This window comes from Odontomachus brunneus, unplaced genomic scaffold (assembly GCF_010583005.1).
Source record: "Odontomachus brunneus isolate Ranch 3 - 2012 unplaced genomic scaffold, Obru_v1 Obru_scaffold_048, whole genome shotgun sequence".
NCBI lineage: Eukaryota > Metazoa > Arthropoda > Insecta > Hymenoptera > Formicidae > Odontomachus > Odontomachus brunneus.
The window spans coordinates 954,292-978,119 of NW_022639498.1; the positions used below are offsets into that span (position 1 = coordinate 954,292).

A 23,828-nucleotide genomic window follows, 5' to 3' on the forward strand; every position below is an offset into this window, starting at 1 on the left:
AGAGAGAGAGAGAGAGAGAGAGAGAGAGAGAGAGAGAGAGAGAGAGAGAGAGAAGGAAGGAAGGAAGAGTAGAGAGAGAGATAGAGCACAACGATTTTTAATATTAACATCACGCTCTACGTGCACTGAGAAAAAATCGAGTAAAACGGATAAAGTCACTGGGTTGAGCAAATTTAATTGCATTAACTGTATATACAATCAAGTAAAATTAAATAAAAATTAAGTTTAACGATTTAATACAGAAATTTCAACTAAAAATGTAGTCAAAAATAAAATGTTAATAGAAATTGAAATACAGTTATACGGACATATAATTATACAGAAGTGTTCTTTCAACTAACTAAAAGTTAATCTAACTGCATAATATAAGTAATGGAAATAAATCAGACGATAAGTATATTAAATAATGTCTTTAATAATTAGACATTTGCAAGATTTGTTCAATTAGAAAAGATCATTACAACAGTTTCCTCAAAATTATTGAATAAGTTACAATAAGCAGAGTTCGAGTATACGACTTAGCGGCCATTGACAGGTTGCATTGGGCACTTCGTTCGCTCGCAGATAAATTTTCGTCGTGGAGGAATATAAGTGAGCAAGCTTCATCACTTGAAGCTTAATATGATACGTAAGCGTGTACTGCCTGGAATTTGACTGTCCATCCTAAAAATCTGCCTCGTTTTAAGTTTTATTCTGACTTCTGCCTATTTTCGGTGAATTATTATATTTTTTATTGTTAAGGTGAAATTGTTAATTTCTTTTAGATAGTAAACACGTCCACCTAGCTGGTCCCCCACTTGCAAAATAAACGCAGACGATATATAATAATGCGCTCTTAATTTATGTGCTCTTCGAAAATGAAATGCAAAAATTTTGCGCTCTTTTAGTTACGATAAAATAAAATTTTTTTAGTGGAGAGGCTAGGTGGGCTACCAGTTAGCCTCCCCCACTTATAAATAATTACTTTTTCAGTAAAACAAATAGGTAGGAATTATGCGCTCTTACATTCAGGCAAATTTGATTTTTGCGCTGCAACCCTTAAGGGACTTCTCTCTTGACGCGGTAAATGACATAATCGCCAGAAAACGATTTTCTTTTTCTTAAAAATGAAAAAGATCGCTAACTCTATTATATACAATGAATTTACGACTTATCCGCTCTTATATCCAGGCAATTTCGATTTTTGCGCTGCAATCCTTAATTTCTTTCTTGTTGCGAAATCGTCCTGAAATTCCCTTAAAATAAAAGTAATTGTTAAATTTATGAAAGATAAATCTGTTTTTAACTGTCATTCGAGATTACTTATTAATATCACTCCATCTTACCAAGAACAAATGAATTATAATATCCTAACCCTTTCCAAATTTTATCAAATAATTACCATAGACAAAAGTCCTTTAATAAATAATAAATCGTAGATTTATCTTTCGTAAGTGGTTTAATGATCTCTTTCATCTTAAGGGAATTTCAAGATTTTACAATAAGATAAAAATCCCTTAAGGATTTGCAGCGCAAAAATCGAATTTGCCTGAATGTAAAAGCGCATAATTAACGCATAATTCCTACCTATTTGTTTTGCTGAAAAAATAATTATTTATAAGTGGGGGGGGGGGGCTAACTGGTAGCCCACCTAGCCCCTCCACTGAAAAATTTTATTTTATCGTAATTAAAAGAGCGCAAAATTTTTGCGTTTCATTTTCGAAGAGCATATAAATAGCGCATTATTATATATCGTCTGCGTTCATTTTGCATTAAGTGGGGGGGGGGGGCAGCTAGGCGGACGTATAGTAAACAAGATAGTTTAGATTAATCACGGTACATATCACATAAAGAAAGAATTTAATAAAATATTATATTATTCTCTTTGATAATATATATAGCTCATTCAATTTGGCAGAAAAGTTGAGTTAAATCTTTTACTCGTTACTACACATAACAACTCATTTGGCTACTGTTATTTTTTGGGATAGTCAAATCAACATCGTGGTTAATTAATTTTACCAAAAGCTTAGCTCGTTTGATACAAATAAGCGATTACAAAAACATCAAAATTATGCTGAAAGAATTAATTAGTTCGCCTACATACAATTTAGAAACTGAGTTCGCTGAACTCAATTCTAGTTGTTACAATAAATTCCTTTTTTTTATAATGCGGTTATAACGATTGTAATATCAATAGAGTAAAATATTAACGAATGAAGTATTGCGCAAATGCAAACAATTAAGTTAATGTGTGTAAAATTAATTTTACTCAATCATCCAAATGTATTTATCGTTCAGTCGAAATGGAATATATATCGTTTAGAAAGTAATTAAATAAAAAGCTCAAAAAGGGGGCACGGCGATTATAAATTTCACCATCGACAGGCATCGCGATGGCATAACTAAATACAAAAGCCGCATTGGCTGTTATCATATGATAAGAATATAGACGGGATGAATGGATCTCATTCATATGTGGGATAGCGCGAGGAGAGTACGTCTCATAGAGGAATGTCGCTGTAATACTGCTCACGGGGAGTAGTATTCATTTATAGGACAAAAACGCTAAAACGCTACATCGAATAAACTATAGCGCGCGCGCATGCCACGCTATTCTATTTTATCTGATCAGCTCCGTGGAAAAGACCGAGTTTTTGCCGCTATATCTTTCCCTCTCGAGTAGAGGAACGTGTTCGAGTGTAGACGTCTAATGTAAAGTATCACATAGGGTCCGCAGGGAGGGCTCGTCGCGAATCATGATTCACCGATTCTCCCTGTCCTTTGTAATTGCAAAGTTCCAACGCAATATGTTCACAGTATTTGTGAATTGTAAAAAGAAAAAGAGAATTTGTCAGGAAGGAAAAACCGATCCTCCTGTGAGTTTCAGAGGCGTTCGACAAGACGACTTAAAGTTCCTTTTAAATTGTCTAACTACTTTTTTATGACATCCCTATAGAAAGTTTGTAGTCCCGAAGCTTTAAGAGTCCCTAAGTCTCTTTAGAATTTGATTGTTTTGTCTTTTAATAGTAGTCTTCTTTTTCTCAAGATAATGCACAAATGAAATAAACAATCTTGCCTATTTCTACATGTACTTTGGACCTCTTGTAACTAGTAACGAAACTCACCTAAAATGGAAGATTATTGTAAGAGAATCAAAAGCTTTCATACACACAACTTTTAAGTCGACGTTGTTTAAAGATACACTCTTTGAAACATTGAAAAATGTACTAAATAACATTTTTTTTTTAGATTTCTCGGCATTCACCTTGATCATCAATACTTCCCCGTAATAATGACCCGTGATAACGGATAACATTAATTTTTTGGAATACCAACTCTAAAGTAACTCTACTATCTGTCTTATTTATTATTATTAAATCATGCTGATTTTCAATAGTTTATTATTCCTCTATCGAATATACATGTGATTTATACTTTTTATTTAGCTACAAGAACAAAATATTATAATAAGACCCGATTACACCAATGTTGTTTTAGCTTTAAGCGAAATTTACATATGTGTCTGTCTTTATTTATTTATTTAGAAAGATAAAGATAGATACATGTTTAAGTTTCACTTAAAGCCAAAATAACGTTGATACAACCGGATCTAAGAAATATAAAAAAATAATGAAAGAAGAATGTAGTCTTATCTGAGGAAGGAGAAATTGAATAGGTTAAGAATGAGTAAAGGAGTGAGAGCTTTAGCCAAATTAAAGTGTGGAAATATGCTAGAGATAAATAAAAATATTGGAAAGAAGAAACAGATAAGATTTGTATATTTTATGCGGGAAAAATCAAAATTGTGTAAGATATTATGTAAATATGTGTCAGATTATAAAAGGATGGTTTGAAGAGATAGGCGATGATAGTGAAGTATGGAGAAAGATATGGGATGATGAGCTAGATGAGATTAAGGGTAATATAATGGGAAAGCTTTGGAGAAAAAAAGACAGGAGGTTAAGAAAGGTTAAAGAGGAAAAAAAATAGAAATGACAATAGAAATATATAAATTGTCAAATGAATAAATTATGGTTATATCTTTGAGAGAAAGGGCAGGGAAGTAATAATATAAAGTTGTGATAAATCGGTAAATATAAGTATAAATAAGTAAGTATAAGATAAGACGGGTTGGATAAGGCAATGACTGTGATATAGTGATAAGTTAAAGAATGGAAATTTAAATTGTGATATTTGTGATATTTGTAAACGGTAACTATTGTGATATCAGGATGAGGATAGTTAACGATTTTAATATAAGCTATGGACGGATGAGTGTAGTTAAGGAAAATTTTATAAACCAAATCTCCTTCTTGGCAACTGTAGCTGAAATAATAAAATATATACTAGTCCCGAGGGACTCAAAATAGACAAGGTTCTTTGTGATTTTCACACATTATGTCATGTACAAAGCGTCCCCAAACTATTGCGTAATACTCTATCTATTTTGGATAGTATTTTGGAGTTCAATTAGAGTCAAACATTTTAATACGAAAATGTCGAGAAAAGTTATTATTTCTCGCAACTGTTCAATGTTTAGCATTGTATAATATCTTTATAACTAAGATTTCAGTTATAATTTTATTACTCCACATATAAAACTAGATAAAACATTTAATTTTATTATTTATTTGGTTTTTTTTACTGAAGTTTAGTTCACGTGAAGGTCACTTTTTTCATTGCCTTATAACTCCAAAAGTATTGATACCTGAACATTTTTAGAATCCCTAGTACCACAAAGCATTAGGTCAATATTAGATTTACAGTAGTCAATATAGAATCTATAGCCAATCGTTGGTCAACTAATATGTGCTGTTCGGAATTTTCGACTTCAGGATAAACTATTAAAGTATTGTATAATGGTTATAGGATAACCTGCAAATACGTATATCAGCGCGTGCAATTTCATATAGAAGGATAGAGGTAATAATTATATTTTTATTTATTTTGCTAGTCTCATATATCTACTCTATTTAGCAGCTCTTTGCTGACACTCCTCTCATTCTTATTATTATTTAATGCTTGCAAATTGTCATTTTTCACACTAACAGAACCTAATGATAGATTACATTGCCACACATAATTTTTTCTCCCTTCCTTTTTCTTTGAGCCATACATTTTATTTTTCAATAGTTTCTTCAAATTTTTGGCATATGAGAGATTTTGAGATCGTCGATTACGAATTTGAGGTTAAAAGGTTAAAATTCGAAATGACGAGTCCAATATGGTAAGTTTTCAAAATCTCGCTCTTAGTATTATATGGAAATAACGACGATATATCCTTTGTATGAGAAAGAAACATTTGTGTTTTTGACAAGAGATTTGCAATAAATATATTATTAATATTTCAATAGTTTATAGTAAAAATATAAACTTACAGAACTTACAAAAAATTTTTTAAAATATGTAAAATGTTGTTAATTGTCCTTAATAAACTGTTAATGTTTCAATATATCGATTCTTAATAGTTAGCCTCAAAAATATTTTTGTCTGAAAAAGTGCTTTGTTTATTTTTATTCTCTTATAATGTTAATATATATAATATATATAATAATAATATATAACATATGATTAAACATCAAATTATTTTTTATTTATTTTTTTAGTTCTTTATGTTTATGTACGTTAATGAGAAAATGTATAGTAATAATATAATCGACCGTGTCTACCGATGAGTTAATTAAAATCACTAAAAATAAAGAAAAAAATAGGCGCTAGCGTTTCACTATAATTCAAATGGTTAAGAGTCAATGTTACACGAACACATCTTCGAGTAGGAAGCCAAAGGAGGGAAAGCAGGGCGCGGGAATACGAAGAGTACCTGGACGCTATTCATGTTTAGTAGAAACATAATGCGTGAAATTCAAAGCGCGTGAATCCCGTCAAAGGCGTCGAGGTGAGAAAAAATTTCCACGAGAACGACGAGCAACCCTGAAATATCCGTTGCCTCGTTCACACGAAATATTCGCAACCGGCTCTAGTACTCGCTCGTAACAGTCTAGCTCGTAACAAACGAGAGATCCGGCGACAATATGACACTCGGATTCAAGTTCGTCCTTTCATCGTGCGTGTCCCTGTTCTCTCGTCCCGTTTCTTTCACGTTCGCGCCCTTCGTAGTCACCCCTTTGCGATTGCAGTATATATATGGTACATGCGGTGCTGATGACGTCACGTCCCTCTCCTCGCTTTTTTTTTCAGAATGCGATTTCACTGTGTTTCAACGAAATCGCGTGAAGAAGCAGAGAAAGGAGGGAGAGACGAGCGGCGGCTACTTTCCAACGACAGGAATAATTCTCGTCATTTCAAAGATCCTGATTTTTTTTGTTTGATGATAAGACAACGAATGGTCAATCGTCGTTCTTACAAGTAGTGTTTACAGTTAGTTGGCCATGTATTCTGTTTATGTATTTAGTGTGAGAAAAAGTGGAAATCATAATGTTTTTTTCCAGACACAGATACTTTTCTCTAAATTTCATTAAGACTCTTGGCTCCTCGCATTGTCTCTCTTTTTAATGACGTTAGAAGCGAGAAAATGCATGCTAAAAATCTTTGCAAAATATGTTAAAATAAAAACGTTATATCCATAAAGTAACATTTGCAATTGATTAAACAAATTTGTAAAATATTCCGTGCATTTCCCTTTTTCTCTAACAATCAATAATTTTTCGTAAATTAACATGGCATACAATTCATCTTCTTAACCTATTTCTTTGCCTATTTCTATTTAGCTTAATTTACAATAAATTATTGATTGTTAGAGTAAAAGGGAAGTGCATGGAATATCTTACAAATTTATTTAATTTATTGCAAGTGTTATTTTATGGATATATATTTTTATTTTAACGTATTTTGCAAGAATTTTTAGTATGCATTTTCTCGTTTCTGACGTCATTAAAAAAGAGATAGACAATGCGAGAGGTCAGGAGCCTTAAAATCGGAATAATATTACGGTTAAGATTCTTGGTCTTTCGCCGAGGAACTTTCGATTAATGACGTCAGAGGTGAGAAAATATACGCTAAAAATTCTTGCAAAGTAGGTTGAAATAAAAATATATACCCATAAAATGAAACCTGCAATCGATTGAATACATCTGTAAAATCCGAACGCTTCCTTTTTGTTCTAACAATAAATAGATTCCAAAATATTAATTCCTAACATTATATCCTTTCCAAGCAGAAGCTAAACTCTTTCTAAAATCATTCTTTTTTTAAAAAGCCAGAAATATAAATATCAAAATGTGGTGAAAAGCGTTAAATAAAAATGATCATCTTCCCGTAGAATTTATTTTTGTTACATTAGTAACACATGGTTTACTTTTTTAATGTTTTCATATTTTCGGAGCATATATGTCCTACTTACGAAAAAAATCATAACTTTCAAAATCATAAAGCAAATATTCTATTGATTTCTATTATCTTTCTTAGCTTATTCTAAAGAGGAGGGTTAATTTTACATACGTGTAAAATTTAGTATATTTTCAAATGTATTTTCGATAAAATATAATTATTTAAAACTTTACAAACAAGCTTTTAGTTAGTATACTGGCAACGTTTCTTTAGACATTTCCCCGTCAACAAATTCATAGAAGAGAATATTATGTTTTTAATATTGTTAGTAACTAAAGACTGTTACTTATAAAAGTTATGTAATAATCGCCGTTAAATAAGTGCATGCCAAAAATAATAAATTTTGCGTGAAGATAATCATTTTTATTTAATGCTTTCCATCACATTCTGGCATTTATATTTCTGGCTTTTTAAAGAGAGAATTATTTTAGAAAGAGCTTAGCTTCTGCTTGAAAAGATATAATTAACGATAAAACTAGTTAACTAGTTAACGATAAAAAATTAGGTGATAATCCGCTGCATAATTTAATACGGTTTTCTCTTGTTTTTTGGACAGTCTTGCAGTATTGCGGATGTAATAGGTATGCGCAGGTATAATAGCTTCAGAAAAATTTTTTTCTAAAATATTTTAATATGAATTCAATTCTTTATTATTTATTAATATTATTCATAAATTGGTACAATTCGCTATGTTACATTCTTTAACTTGACATTAAAATTAAACAAATTATAAGAATTAAAGTAAAATGTTAAAGAAATTAAAAAAAAATTCATTTACTATTCATTTTTATTTTTATCTCAAAGTAATTTCATATCAAAATAATAACATATAATACATCTAAAGACAATTTCTGAGCACAATGTGTGTATGTGTACCCTTTTGTGATTTGTATGAGCTTTCTGGCTTTTGCAGTGAATAAAGTAATATAAAATCTATTGGTTTCCTTACATTATCTCATACCTACATATTTTCTTTATCATTTTTGACAGAAAAGACCAGTTTTGGCCGGTTTTTTTTCGGAAAATACCGGTTTTTACCACTGGTATAGGTTTTATTAAAAAAATGTAGAATTTTGCCAACTCTGTTCTTGAAACCCAATGGGTGGCAAATAAGAGCAAGAAGTGGCGCGATGACCGATAAGCTCTGGATACGATATTATTGTAGGGATACGATATTATGTTTTGCGGCGAGGCCGCGCGACTCGTGATTCAAAGCTGACACATGCTCAAGCCGAAGCCTCTCAAGAGCCCGACTTTCGCGTAGCGACGATGCTCGGTCATTAATCCGCGAGCGAGTCTGTCGTCCGGGCGTTCGCGTTGAGAGAGAATTATCTCGTAACGCGCAAGACCGCGAATTCGCACTCTCGCGAAAGGCGCGCACACGGGATCCATCCGGGGAGATCCGGACGTTCTCGCACGGCGCACACGTGCTCACCGTTGTCTCTCTATCGTCCACCACACACGTAGGTAAGCACGTCGCCGCCAGATGCGAGGCAGAAAGAAAGGCTGCGAAAAAACGACAGGAGTGCAGCGTCAAGCGCGATGGAAGAAGGATGCGAAACGGGATATTCTCGAGCAGAGGAGAAGAAAGGAGAGGAGAGGAGAGATCGCGCGATACGCGATGAAAACGCTTCGTGAGCGCGTAGAGGAGACTGGGGGCTGTGACGATGTTCTCATTTTATAAGAGACGAGGCAGAATAAGGCCAATTACGCGAATTGAGTACCAATTTCGGGTGAAAGAGAGCAGCCAAACTCTCATTAGCTTTTAATTCCATGTTGTGGCATTCTAAATCTTAAATTATTTTCTCACGAAATTATAGCTATTCATGAGTAGCTTAAAGATATATAAATATCAAAATGATGCGCTTTACTATTTGGGAGAAAATGGCCCAAAAAGATCGACGATTAAGTTAATCGGAGCTTGGTAAAAGTCATCTTGTTTTAAATTAATAAATATTACTTATAATTCATTATTATATTATATTTATTTGCATTTATAATTCATATTATTTTATTAATAAAAACTTTCATTTCACATTTCTTGCAACATTTTCTATACGCTTCCTATAAAGGTCCTAACAATACTATTTATCTCAATAGAATACGTATCTTTTTGCACTATTTTCTTCTACATGATAAGAGGCGTATTACTTTGATGTACTCATATATCTTTAATCCATTTATAAATTAGTTACAATTTTATAAAAAAACAATTTAAGATTTCGAATGTCATAAAATAAGGCTAAAACTTAGTCGTACTTTTTGATTTATTAATGTATTAAAGAAGTACGCACAATGAAAACACAGAATAAGATTTTTTATATTCTTGACTTCCTTTATAAAACACAATGTGAATATATAAATATTATTAATAAAAAATTAGGTATCGTATAATCCGTATCGTATAATTATAGAGACACGAAATAATTTGCTAATTTATTTTACTTGACTTTTTATTGACTGTCAAGGAAACAGAATAGTTTTCGGAGCATTTTACAAGTATACTCAGGCGATTTTAAATGTTCTTTTTATCCAAATATCTTTTTATTTAAAAATAGCACGCAAGAATTTTCAAATTTTGCGACTCATATATAAACATTTGCAATTATTATTTTTTTAATTTAGAATTAATTCAAAGTTTAATAATTTTGCTTTAAAACTATGATGTTTGATACTTATATCGGTATTAACAGTTTCTTTTAAAGTTCCTGGTCGCTTACCACTGAACTTTCGATTGATGACGTTAGAAGCGAGGAAATGTATAACCTGAATTCTTGCAATGCTATTTTCAAATAAAAAGATATTCGTATGAAAGAACACTTTTGATCGCTTGAGCATACTTGTAAAATGACCCAGAAACTATTCTTTACTCCTGACAGTCAATAAATAGCCGTAAAAATAATATGACACGCAACCTCTTTTTTTGATTCATATTTCCTCATAATTTTGTCGTGTTAATTTTATAATTATCAAAGATATAGAATTTGACTATCAAGGAAATAGAATAGTTTTTGGACCATTTTACAAGTATACTCAGGCAATTTAAAATGTTCTTTTTATTCAAATATTTTTTAAATTGAAAATAGCACGCAAGAATTTTCAAATTTACTTCTTATCTCTGACTCCACGATTCAATATGGTCGCAAAGAATACCTAGGAGCTTTAACGTTCGATCGACAAATTTATATAAATAAATAAAAGTCACCCTAACCTTAAATGGCCCATAATTAGGATCGTTACCTCACGAGATGGGAGATATTTTTTGTCTCTGTAATATTCTATTTTTATCCGTTTATATGAAATACTCAGATAAACGTTCATGATTATCATGGTGAGAAACAATCGATGTTGGAAATTTTACAACATTTTACATTACATTTATGAAGCAAATAACTGTATCGAATTGATTATTAAATTTACATCACACAATAACAAAAATTTTATATTATATTAATCCATTTTGTATTATATTAATCCAGCTATAAATTTAGTAAAAGTTATATTGAGACTTTCATACGTGCAAAATTTATATTTTACATGTCTGATGTATTGTTTTAAGTAAATTTTGATCATTCTTTTTATATACCTTTTTCGTCATTCTACGTGATAAATACAAATGTCATATGAATCACTCATAAGGGGCGCAATCTTTACTGATATAGACAGGTGTGTCTATTTGACAGTGTCAATTTGATAGTAATTTTACCAGACGATTTGTAAAGGTTGCATCTTTTATAAATGGCTCTCTCTCTCTCTCTCTCTCTCTCTTTCATGACATTCATATTTATTACATAAAATGACGAAATATAAATACAAGAATATAAAAAAAATTATTAAAATTTGCTACAAATAATATTAGAGTAAACTCGGATATGATGGCCATACCGGAAAGATGGCCATAGGTTGTAATTCCTCTAATAATTGCAAAACATTGTGTTTAATTACAAAGACAATCGATATTTATCGTAGTGTATATGCGTACATTTTTTGAAATAGTAAGATTATGAATATTATACTATATTTTTATTTTCGACTACCTGTAAAATTTCTCATGTATCCACTAAAACTTGCTGTAATGTCAAATAAATTACAGTTAAGCTATCGCAATCAATGTTAGATACATAAAGCATGTATCTAACATGGCATGTAAATTGTAATATAACATGCATTTTTATTTTCACTATTTGTTTATAAGTACTATTATAACTGTCTTTCACTCACATTTTGGGTAAGATAGTCCACTATCATTCTAACATTTATAAAGCAAAAATCGTTATATTTCAAAAATTACTTTCAATATTACAGTAATTAAATCTGCAATATGTTTTGATCAAAAATTGGATTTAGAATTTGTTTTGTAACAGAGGTTTCTGTTTTATATTTTTCATAAATAATATGTATTAAATATCCTATACTAAAATAAATGTGTCAAATTGGTTTTTTCATTATTTTATAAAATAATAGGTGCAGAATCTTGAACATAAAATATGTATGGGCCATCTTGCCTTAAACATTTAGGTAAGATGGCCAATGCTCATGTTTTGATACTTTTGTAATAAATAATTTCACTGAAGTTTCCTTTTAATTTTGATGATATTATGTACTGTAGGCTTCAGTGAAGTAATTTACCAAACGCTATTAAGAAATAATAATAAGAAATGTATTTTTTTTGCATTTTAAAAAAGTATGGCCATCTTATCCGAATTTACCCTATGCAAAATGTAATATGACAATCTAAGAGTAGCTTTGAATAAAAATTTCTTGCTACATGTAACATAGAACTTTCATCATTGTATTATGCAAATTTAATAATCAATTCAATAGAGTATATCTGTCTCAAGTGCAATTAAAATAATCGTGAAGTTTTTATCATCGATTGTTTTACGTTGTAATGATCATGAAGGTCTATCTACGTACAAGTGGACAAAGTTGCTGCCAAATTATATCTGTCTCTTTGAGAAAACCTTGTTACAGTCTGGCTCTGTTACAACTATCTCCGGTCTCCCATGCGTGGATAGCGGTGCAGTTTCGTACGCTACTTGCTCGAATTTTATCCGTCCAACGCTGAATTCTATTTCTAACGGATGAAAATTCTTCTCGCATGTTTACAGCCGCCGACAAATACATAAGCGTGACGCTTCGATTCTCACGGCATACGGTTAGACGCCGCGTACACTCTTAAGGGGATTAGAGGGTCAGATTGCCTGAAAATCGTGCTTGTTTTTGACAATTTTTTATAACAAACTGAATAAATATGCGAAAGTGTTATTTTAGCGCGTATTTATAGAACATATAAAGAGAAAAAAAATATAATTTTGATGAACAAATACTCAATATAAATATATGGTACATGCAGTTAAAATATATTTCGTTTTTTTTCAAGGTCGTCATTTTGCAGTAATATCTTGACTCTCGGTAGTTTAATTAAACTGAATTTTAGGTAGAAAATTTCCGTAAGCTTGTCATTATTGGGTGAACCACTATAATAGAAATTGAACAAAAGTTAACAAATTCGCAAGTATTTTAAGGGAATATTATTAAAATTTTTAGTTCTTTTATAGCAAAAAAGTTCTTTTATAGTAAAAAAATTAATATTTCAAAATTAAATATTTTTATGAATTTGTCAGTGGTTCATCCGATAATGACAAGCTTACGGAAATTTTCTACCTAAAATTCAGCTTAATTGAACTACCAAGAGTCAAGATATTACTGCAAAATGACGACCTTGAAAAAAAAACGAAATATATTTTAACTGCATGTACCATATATTTATATTGAGTATTTGTTAATTAAAATTATATTTTTCTTCTCTTTATATGTTGCATAAATACGCGCTAAAATAACACTCGCATATTTATTCAGTTTGTTATAAAAAATTGTCAAAAACTATTTTCAAGCAGTCTGACCCTTTAGTCCCCTTAAGCAAGTATCACCAAAAATTGGCGGTATACATTGAAAAACCCTACATAATTATAAGGAACATAAGTCAAAAACAGAAGCGAAGATAGTACCAAATTAGAAGATCTTTAATTGTCAGAACTTACACGATATAAAATAATGTATTATAAGTATTGGTCTATATCTCAAGCCGGCAACTGATCAGTACCATCCATGTCCCAACCGCGCTAAGAAAACGTTGTTTAATCTGATGATTAAGAGGCACGCGGTTCCCAACGATTCCGACGATGTTCTGACGACCTATGCTTATATAATGTATCCTTATATGACGATCTCTCGCTACCGTGTTGGCGGTACATTTGTAACGCCGGGTATCTCATACTCATGGACATAGTATACATGGACTCCGAATGCCCTATGTTCTGTCGTCTGATAGAGTGAAGCCAACATCTAGAAAGAGAGCGAGAATAGAGAGGCTATAGTTTTCTTCCTATTTTGTCACTTTTTTATTGCGCGTGCATCCATTTCTCGTTTCCATAATATTATAGAGCGCAACAACACCCCGACTAGACTGGCAAGTAAAAGTCTTACTTAAATCTTATTACACACTTTGTCTGTGGAGAAAGAGACAGAGAACAGAGGGGCTGTACATATTGGCTTCTCTTTTCTAACTGTATGCGGAATCTATGTATATTATGTCTATGGTCTCTTTCTACATGTTGGCTTCACTTTTCTGGCCGTATGCAGGGTCCATTTATACTACGTCCATGCTCGTACCTACGTATATCAGAGATATGTACGAGAAGCTTTGTACCTTTTAAACAAAAGAATTGTACCTTCAATCGAATTACTATATTTATTATTATTTTATGCATCCTGTATCCCGTGCTAATATATCAGAAGCGAGCAACTCAAAATGTCCATTTTCCATTTAGGAATTAGTATCTCGAATTTGGAGGTACTACGCGGTTAAGAGTGATATGCATGCATTTAGATTAATCGCGACAATTCTCTCGCGAATAATCTTTCTGTATGCGGCTGAAAGCACGAAGAGAAACGCGCGATCGAACGAGCCGACCTCGTGTCTCCCCTTGGTCCTACGTCCTGTGTCGCCTTACGCTACTTTTCACGCACGACACCAATAATTCGTTTTCACGCGTAAACGAGAGATTGATCAGCAGCCAGGATCGCTAAAGCCCGTATTAGATTAGAAATTGGAGATTGCGGATTGAAGATTAGATTTCGAGTATCCGAAGAATCGGGAACGATACTCGAAAGCAGCCGTTATAATTTGATGGTTTAATATTTATTTTGCGTAAGATAACGTGTTTTGTCCGCTCATACATTATGAATAATCAAGAAGAAAATGATATGAGTGATAATATGATAATACAATGAAAATATATTTAGAAAACCTGGATGTTGGCACTGAATAGTAGGTAAATCATCCAAGAACCGTTACAAAAACAAGAGCAAGAAAATTTGAAGAGTAAGTATATCAGGAATACTCTACAGTCACGATGAATGCATACGTAAAAAGGAACAGTTAGTAAAAAATATCTAATAATTCTAAATCTAAGTTGTGTTCACGATATTCACCGCCAGTACTGAAAATCTATAGTATACATATACTAAATCTATAGTAACATTAACTACAGATTTTCGGTACTGGCAGTGAATATTGGAACACAGCCTTAGTAAATGTGTGTGTTCGGGCATTAAATCTTGGTCTACAATTAGGTGATTTAAATTTTAAGTTTTAAAAATTGACTAATCATAATCGATTGTATAGTCTTCTCACATTTTACTGCAATTGGACAATTTTTAAGATTTAATGTTTAAATAATTTTATTATAGACCGACATTTATAAAGCTGCGTGTACTACACTCAGTTTGCTGACCATGAGATCGAGATATCGAAAATTCATAAAAATTTTCGACAGGCTGCATTAGTCTTTTGGGCGAAAAAGAGCTGTAGTTCCAGTTTCATTAATATTAAGGAATAACACCACTCTCTTCTTCTTTCTTCTCTTCTCTAGCGTCTGAAAATTAAGCGTATTTTTGGAAATTTTTTTGTGGGTAAACAAAGAAATAAGTCGAAAATCCGTTTGGAAGGATTTATTGTGCATGTTTTAAAATGTATATTCAAAATTTTATGTTAACATATATTACAAAATGACGGCGCTAGAGCTTTGTCAACATAAGCGTTTTTCGGAACGGGGCTCCGGGACTTGCAGCATAAGTATCGCAAATATTGATCTAGAGCAAAAAAAACAAAATTTTCCGTCATCTACATGTCAATAGCTAGAGAGAATTACGTAGAGAATTTTTTAAATATTTATTTTTATAGAAATGGCATGCGCGCGTATTTGAAGAAAAAATTTCATTTTATACGCTAAAAATTTCGTTGAAAATTGTTTATAAAATACGTAATTTTCAATATATCAAAAATTCCGCACGTACTTCTCTAGCTATTGGCATGCAGATGACAGAAAATTTTGGTTTTTTGTTTTTTGTCTAGATCAACATTTGCGACACTTATGCTGCAAGCCCCGTTTCGCTTACATTGACAAGGCTTTAGCGTCACTATTTTGTAATATATGTTAACATAAAAATTTGAATATACATTTTAAAACAATATATATAATGTATAATAAAACTTTCCAAACGGATTTTTGATTCATTTCTTTGTTTGCTCACAAAGATTCTCCAAAAATATGCTTAATTTTTGGACGCTAGAGCGATGTTACCTCTTAAGAAGGAAGAAAGACATTAATTTCTACGACTCTTCATTAATCGGGAGTGTAAGAACATGTTCAAAGCAAAAGTGATATTTTAGTAGTTTAAGGTTTAATATGTATCAGTAAAGAAGATTGCCAGCTCATGTACAATGCGCAATCAGTAAAAGAAAAGTAAGAATGTTAAGAAGGACAAAATTAAAAGGTTATTATATAAAATATAATTATAAAGATATGCGTGTATAAATAGAGGTATATATAATTTTGTAATAATTATATAAATTATTATATGAACTAATTTTAATTTCTCTGTTGCGTACGAACATGTAGTTATAGGGAAAATTTCTGTGTAATTACGTAGCAATTACAACTGATTGTAAATTAAAATCGTGATTGTAAATTAAAATCTATTCATATAATTTGTATGATTATCACAAAATTATACATATCTCTAATTAATTATATTTATATAATAACCTCTGAATTTTATTCTTAACATCTTTATTTTTCATCTTAACATCTTAATTTCATTCTTAATATCTTAATTTTCTTCTTAACATCTTTATTTTTCTTCTGCCGATTGCGCGTCGCGTGTGAGCGGGTGACCCTCTTTACTAACACATACGCGAAACTCTAAGCTGTCAAAATGTCATTTCTGCTTCCGACACGTTGCCACACTCCCGATCAATCGTCAGTCACGAAAAACGTGTAGCTAGAAATGATGCGGTCGTTAATCTTTACGAACTTTCGATATATCGATGTTATCATCAACGTCAACGGGACTGAATGTAGCATCAACGCAACACGCATATTCACGCTCATCGCTCAGTCGGATTCTTTCCTGTTTTTGTTTTACTTTTTTTCCTATTTCAAGAATGCACAGGGCGAAGGACGATCGCCGGACGTGCAACCGATGACGACGAGAGGACAACGCCCCTGTCGAAGCGGCACCGACACGTTCTTCTCTCTCTTTCTCTCTTTCTCCCGCATCGACGAGGACGAGAAGCTGCTTCGCGTGCTAAGTCCGTCATCGTCGAGCGGAGATCGCGTTGTAACAAGGTAATCGAGAATAAATCGCCATGTCCAGCGCGGTTCGCCTCAGTATACAGACTCTCACACACACACATACACACATTCATGGCGGAAATTAACTCTGGAGCACCAGACTGTGGGGTCTCGTGGACTCGGACGAATTCACACGCGCACATTTTGATGCAGAAATTCATACGCCCACGTTTGAACAAAATAAATTTTCCCCGACGCTGATAAATGACAAGTGAAGTTTCGTTCTCTCGTCCTTCCCAAAAATACGAATCTGTCGAGGAGGTAACGATACGAAGTACAGTACTGAAGCGCGGCTATTTAATTTGCGGAGAACTGTGACCGACGTCGGAAATTGGAGGCACGGCATACACGTAAAACCGTCACGTTTGGCGGAAGACTATCGAAACGACGAGCGTCCAAATGAGCAGAAACGGCACGCGAATTTACGTCAATTAAGACCGCATTCCTGCACTTCGAAGGGGATGTGGAAAAACGATATATGCATGCTCCAAAACGTTTAGTCGAGAAACGTTTCGACATCGTATCTCTGCTCTGAACCCTTTCATATCGCGAAATGAATTTTAACTCCCTCTTTATAATCATACAGATGTCTTCTCCTAAAGATGTAACTCATTTACATCGTACTTACACCAGAGATGATTTTAACGGTAATACAGTGGCAATTGAAATATCGAACGGAACATTGGTGCAAGTCGCTAATAGTAGATCTGTTTTTTTTGAAGAATTTCCTGAACTGGTGTACACCGGTTCAGGAAGTTCGTTGAAAGAGAACTGACCGCACGCTTTTTAAACTGCACGCAATATCGCGCGTTTCGGCATCGATACAAAGAATTCCGTATCTCTTCTGTCTCGTCCTATGATTCTTCCTCCAACGCGGAAAGAAATAACGCGACTCGAGCAGCTGAACTGTACACGCAGATCGGTCTGGACGCGTAAAATTGTGTCGATCTAAAGTACAATTTCTCACGCGACCATGATCCAGTCTAGTGGAGCTCTGCGTGTTCAGGTAATTATGTCGTGGCGATGTTTTTTATTTCGGAGAGACAAAAAAGGGTTGTGACATATAGCGCTGTTCCGCTTGAGAGAGCCAGAGAGAAGTCGGCTCGTTCGGCGGAGGAGACGCCGAATGATCACGCGCGAATAACGTACAGCAGCGGAAATGCATTGGCCGCGGTCTAACCTCGGCTACGACACCGGTCACAGTCTTTTGGGATCGCGATGGTCTCTCTTTTTCGGTCAGGACACGCGCCAAATCGCTTCTGGGTCATCCACGGCGACAGGACCGCGCGACGCCGCGTCGCATCGCGCAGCCACCAGCTGATCCTGGCACGTCCTAGTTCGCTGAGGAAACGCATGAACCGCCGCCGCCACCGCCTCCTCCTCCTCCACCTCCACCATCTCCTCCTCCTACTCATTTTCGTCGTCCAGGGTGCGGAAGATCCGGAACGTTACGCTCAACTCGATCTACTCACCGTCACTCCAGATTCACCGTGACGCTGATCCGCACGAGTTGCTCACTGAAGTCACGATCGTGTCACGGTGCAGCCCGCAAACACCGAACACGATGAAAACGGCCGAACAGCTCCCTTCGAAGCAGCCGAGCAACGACGACTGATTTTTATCGAACCGTCCGCGGTGAAATGCGACTCGCGCCGCGCTCGACCTGCCATCTCACGGCTGGCGCCTCGAAACATCGGCGGAACGTTACGATAGAAAAAATTACGGCTGGGAACGCACTGAGAAAAAGCATAAGCTATGAAATTTGAACGGCAAGCGATTTGACCAACTATAATTGATTGTTTTTCTCGTAGTCAAAGAATAATCAATTGCGATTGATCAATTTTCTTACCGGTTAACTTTCGTGCCATACATCTCTTTGGCATTTAATCTGGCACACTAGCAAGGTCGTTTTCGTTCCTGCTTATTAAATTCCGCAAGTGCTCATAAAAATTTATGAAACATTATGGATATATTTTTCATTATGTAGAATATAATTGTGTAAAGAAATAATCGCAAATTTTCACTTAAGTCCTAGACAATATAATGTCTAAAATCGGGACATAAGACGTCTTAAAGATCATTTTTAAGATGTCTTTCAGACGATTTACATATAAGTGTCTTTAAGGCGTCTTAAAGGTTATCTTTAACCCTTTGTCCATAACCTTGCTTTGATCTTTAAGCCATAATAAATTGACCAAACACAGTCGATTATTTTAAAAATAATGAATTGTGGTTAGTCAATTTCTTACGACTTAAGAATTAAAGCAAGGTTGTGGACAAGGGGTAAGACATCTTATGTCCCGATTTTAGACATTATGTTATTCGGGGTATTTCATTATACTGTATATATAAAGATAAACGTGAATTTCATAGAAAACATAAATTACATAGAAATTAACATAAATTTTCTAATGTAAAAACATAAATTTCATAAAAATTTATAAATTTTCTGAAAATAAATTAAAAAAATTAATGTTCTAACATTTTTTTTGTCGATATTTGTCTACAAGAAAAAAAAATTTAAAAATATTACACATTTCAATTCGTAAAAAAAACAATTATTTGAATATACAAAAATATATTTTTTTTAGTTAAGAAATCACGAATCAAATAATTAATGTTTTTTAAGTTTCCGCGGTATCAATTCATTATAATGCGAGTTTTATTAAAATTATTACAGAGATTAGCTTGAATTTCCTTTTTTGTCTGTGAATAGAGTTTAACGACATAGAAAGATTAATCACGTATAATGTAATTAGAAACAAATCTACATATATAAAATATTTCTTATGATTCTTAAAATATTTCTCTATTATATTTAACGTGTAAAGAACCGAAGTATAAAGAAAAATTATCTATTATTAAAAATTATCCTTTCTTTTTGCATTTAATCCAGGATCAAAAACAACTCAGAAGTTACAATGTAACTTTGCGTTTTTCTTATATGACAAGTAATTGTAATAGCAACTATATTTAAACTTAATATTTCTCTTCTTTCTTTTATAACATTTTTAAACATTTTTTATGTATTTACCAAGATATAAAAATGCGAAAAATAAATAACAATATGAAGAAAAGCAATGTGATGATTCTTTTTTTAATAGTGTACATTAATATGCGTCTATCGTATGCATATGTATATGTTTACAAACATATGCCTAACATGAGGAGTCCTAAATATTAATACGTCAAAGTGCAAAAAATGATTATTTCTTTATGAATTTTTAAACATTGTATAAGTTTAATTGATATTCCCTTGCTATAGTGTCAAAGCTGTACATCGTAAATTATATTTATAAACATTTAGCATAGATTTATAGAACTTGTATATGGTTGTATATTAATCATTAACATAATTTAACTAACATAATTTTTTAGCAATATCGTCGCGAAACCTTAAATGAAAATTGCGATTATACGAGGACATTTACAGCGTGAGATCAACAAATATGATTTTCACAATTTAAAAAATATATTTGAGTTAAAGAGACTTGAATATCATCTTTGTTTAATTATTTTATTAAATGTATCTTGTATTTTCTATAAAATCTCTATGTACACGATAAAGTATATTGAGTTTTACTTGCATCAAAGAGGCCAATTCTTATCTTGCGAATAAATCGCAGAAATTTTGAAGACGTGATCGTAGAAAGAACACGTGCCTACTAAAGCACCAATTTCGTCCTTGGAGTCGTGTATATTTAAGACGGATATACTCTCCTTCGCCAAATACGACCAATCGCAACCGTACGATATGCTTTCATGCTCGTTGTATTCGCTAACAATTGCCGGCGACTCCTCGTTTCCGCAGTCGACGATCTTGAAGCCGCCGTACATGCAAGCGGCAAGTAAGTAACGGCGTGAAAAAGGATGCCACTTCAAGCGCCAGATCCCGCCGCGCAGATCAATCTCAGACATCGATCGTTTGAAGTTCCTCTTATCCCACAATCTTAGAATTTCGTCGTAACTGAAACATTCGGTTAAAAGATTTATGGATCGGAATTAGAAATAGTGCAGTTTCTTATAGCGAATTCGGTTGCTTACACTAGTGCGCACTAAGCTTGTTCATAGTATGTTATTATATTTAAAGATTGTCTTAAATAAATTCTCAAATATTTTTAACCAGTAATATGATATATACAACATCCGAATCATTCTATTAGCTAAAATGCTTTTAAATATGTATTTAAGACATGATTTTAAATATAAGAATGTATTGTAACCAAGCCTTAGCACACACTCAGTACACACTAGGACAAGCAACCGAACTCGCTATTAATAGTTGTTACTTGGAACTAGTTTTTTTTTGTAAAATACAGTAGTTATATTTTAATTGAGAGTTAAGTTCTTTAATTGAATCGTATGGTATATATAATACTATATCTGTATATCTATATCTATATATCTATAATAATGACTTAATTGAAAAACTCAGTTCTAATATGCAATTAATATCAGAGTGTCTCAAATAATATAGGCTTAAGATTTGTATTAATAGTCGTTACTTGAAACTTGCCCAGCATGAGATACTCCGATTTGTATTTAGAGTTAGATTTTAATTTCTTATTTGAATCATACGACATCATGACATTGCATTTGTAAGTGATTCAGTTAAAAAATTTATATCTAACTTTAAATTTACATCTGAATACCTTATCTGAGGTAAATTTTAAGTGAAATGCTCAGATATGAATTCAGTTTTAAATCTGAATTTTTCTGTTGAATCATATGATAAATATTACATTGTATTTGCAATTGCGATTCCATTAGAAAACTCACATCTAACTTTAAATTCAAATATGAATATTTCATTAGAGTTTTCAAGTAACGACTATTAATATAAGTCTAAAAGCTCATTTTTCCAAATTATTTTATAAACTCATTAAATTAAAGTATATATCTTTGTCTAATTTGAAGGAAAATAATGATACGTGATTTAACTGTTAGTTAGCTTATCAACAGATTAGGAGATTGGCTTTAAGACTTGTATTAAGGTAAAAGTACCAATACTCGGACACGTACTTAACATTTTTTTTGTTTGTGTGTTTCGATATTTAAATATAAATATTTAAATTTTCAACATAAATATATACACAAGTATTAAGTATATACATATATTTCATGTTAAGTATTTAAATAAAGATTTAAATATTTGTATTTAAAGACCAAAACAAATAAGAATGTGCAGGATTAGGTAAATATTCGGGAATTATAATACTTTTTATCTTAATAGAGTCGTTACTTGAAACTTGTGAAATACTCTGATTTACATCTGAGATTTTCAGATGAATCGTTACATGTGATATTATTTGTATAATCATGATTCGACTGAGAAGCTTACATTTAACTCTGAATTCATACCGAATAATCTTACTATCTAATAAATATCTTACTTGAGATAAGTTTTAACTAACGACTATTAATACAGACTTTAGACTTGTGTTCGAGTGGTGTTTTACCTTCCGGTTGCGAGCGAAAATTCTGCGTTGGCGTTGCTGTGGATGCTGGTCACACCGGCACTGTGTGTTCTGATACATGCTACAGGATCAGGCCCTGTTCTACTGTCAAAGACTTGAAACTTGCAATCATCGCCTCCTGAAATTTGACGATACTATGATCGTGCATTTTTATGAGTGACTTTCACTTACTACAGCCTGAAAAGAATAGACAAATTAAACGAGACTGGTGTAAATGTTTCTTGTATAATTGTGAACTACATATATTTGTACCAGAGTAAAAGGAATTTGTCTGCCAATAGTCGAACGCTGTGATCCATGTCTCGAAGTCGTGCGCGCGCCACGATAAGTCTCTTGTTAAGTCATTCCTATGCAATGTGAAACGTGATATCCATCCTCGAGAGTCGCTGACGACGATATGCGGATTATCAGAGATACAAGTATGCGAGACGCATCTTCCTGTGGACCAGTCCAAGGATAGCGCCAACATTTCGTTGTCGTTATCGCTGATCTTTTGCTCCACAATTAATCTTAACGTTTCAGCGTCTCGATCGCCCTCAAATTGATACACTTGCAGATATCCGATGGAATTTACAATTGAGAGAAGTATTCTGTTCTCCTTGTCTCGGCAATGCAGCCACTTCATGTCCAATACAGCCGGGACGTCTATTCGTTGTAACATCGTTAATTTTCCGCCATCCGCTATACGGAAAATGTAAACCCTCCCAAGTCGTTTCGACACATCGTTACTCCTTGTTACCACGTTCTCGCTGCTCTTGGTCAACTGATACGTTCCGCATACTACCACATCCCGAAACGGCTCTACGGGACACCATTCGACAGAGTCCGCCGAAAATTCTGTGTTGAACGTGTCCAAAGTGTGGAAAATCACCGTCATTCTTTGAGAGTTATCTGAAACAAGAGATAAATTTGAAGCTTCCATTTATAAAGAGTTCCATTATTAATCGTCCAAGTTGTAACAAATATTTCATCGAAAGGAACACATGCCTCTTTTCCGATAGAAAAATTTTATTTGGCTATATAAATAAATTACAATATTTAGCATAAAAACAAATTAATACTGTTCTTACATTACAATCTTTCGATACATATTCTTTGGTTCTAGTTGGACTTGTACAATTGTTATATGGTACGTTAATAAATTGTAGAATACTATATGTCTAATTGCGTACTAGTTTATATAAACTATTTTATAAAATTATCCTTGTTTCCGCAATTAGATGAATTAATGATAATTATAGGAAGTCACATTATTTGTATTATAATATATATATATATATATATATATATATATATATATATATATATATATATATATATA

At 32.9% G+C, this 23,828-nt stretch overlaps 2 protein-coding genes across 4 annotated transcripts in view; both read right to left on the reverse strand.

Annotated features, from left to right (window-relative positions):
- The window catches only part of LOC116844955, a 37,608-nt gene extending 18,946 nt beyond the window's left edge, over positions 1-18,662 (reverse strand). For both annotated transcript variants that reach the window (XM_032817142.1, XM_032817141.1), the window contains exon 1: positions 18,503-18,662. The gene's annotated coding sequence lies outside the window, so the exon portion shown is untranslated. The remainder of the gene's footprint in view (positions 1-18,502) is intronic.
- A 1,866-nt stretch (positions 18,663-20,528) lies between these two features.
- The window catches only part of LOC116845002 (diphthine methyltransferase), a 5,847-nt gene continuing 2,547 nt past the window's right edge, over positions 20,529-23,828 (reverse strand). For both annotated transcript variants that reach the window (XM_032817224.1, XM_032817223.1), the window contains exons 2-4: positions 22,760-23,398; positions 22,490-22,625; positions 20,529-20,997 (exon numbers count right to left, since the gene is read on the reverse strand). In XM_032817224.1, coding sequence (XP_032673115.1) covers positions 20,619-20,997; positions 22,490-22,625; positions 22,760-23,384 — 1,140 coding nt within the window. In that variant the 5' untranslated portion in view covers positions 23,385-23,398 and the 3' untranslated portion in view covers positions 20,529-20,618. The remainder of the gene's footprint in view (positions 20,998-22,489; positions 22,626-22,759; positions 23,399-23,828) is intronic.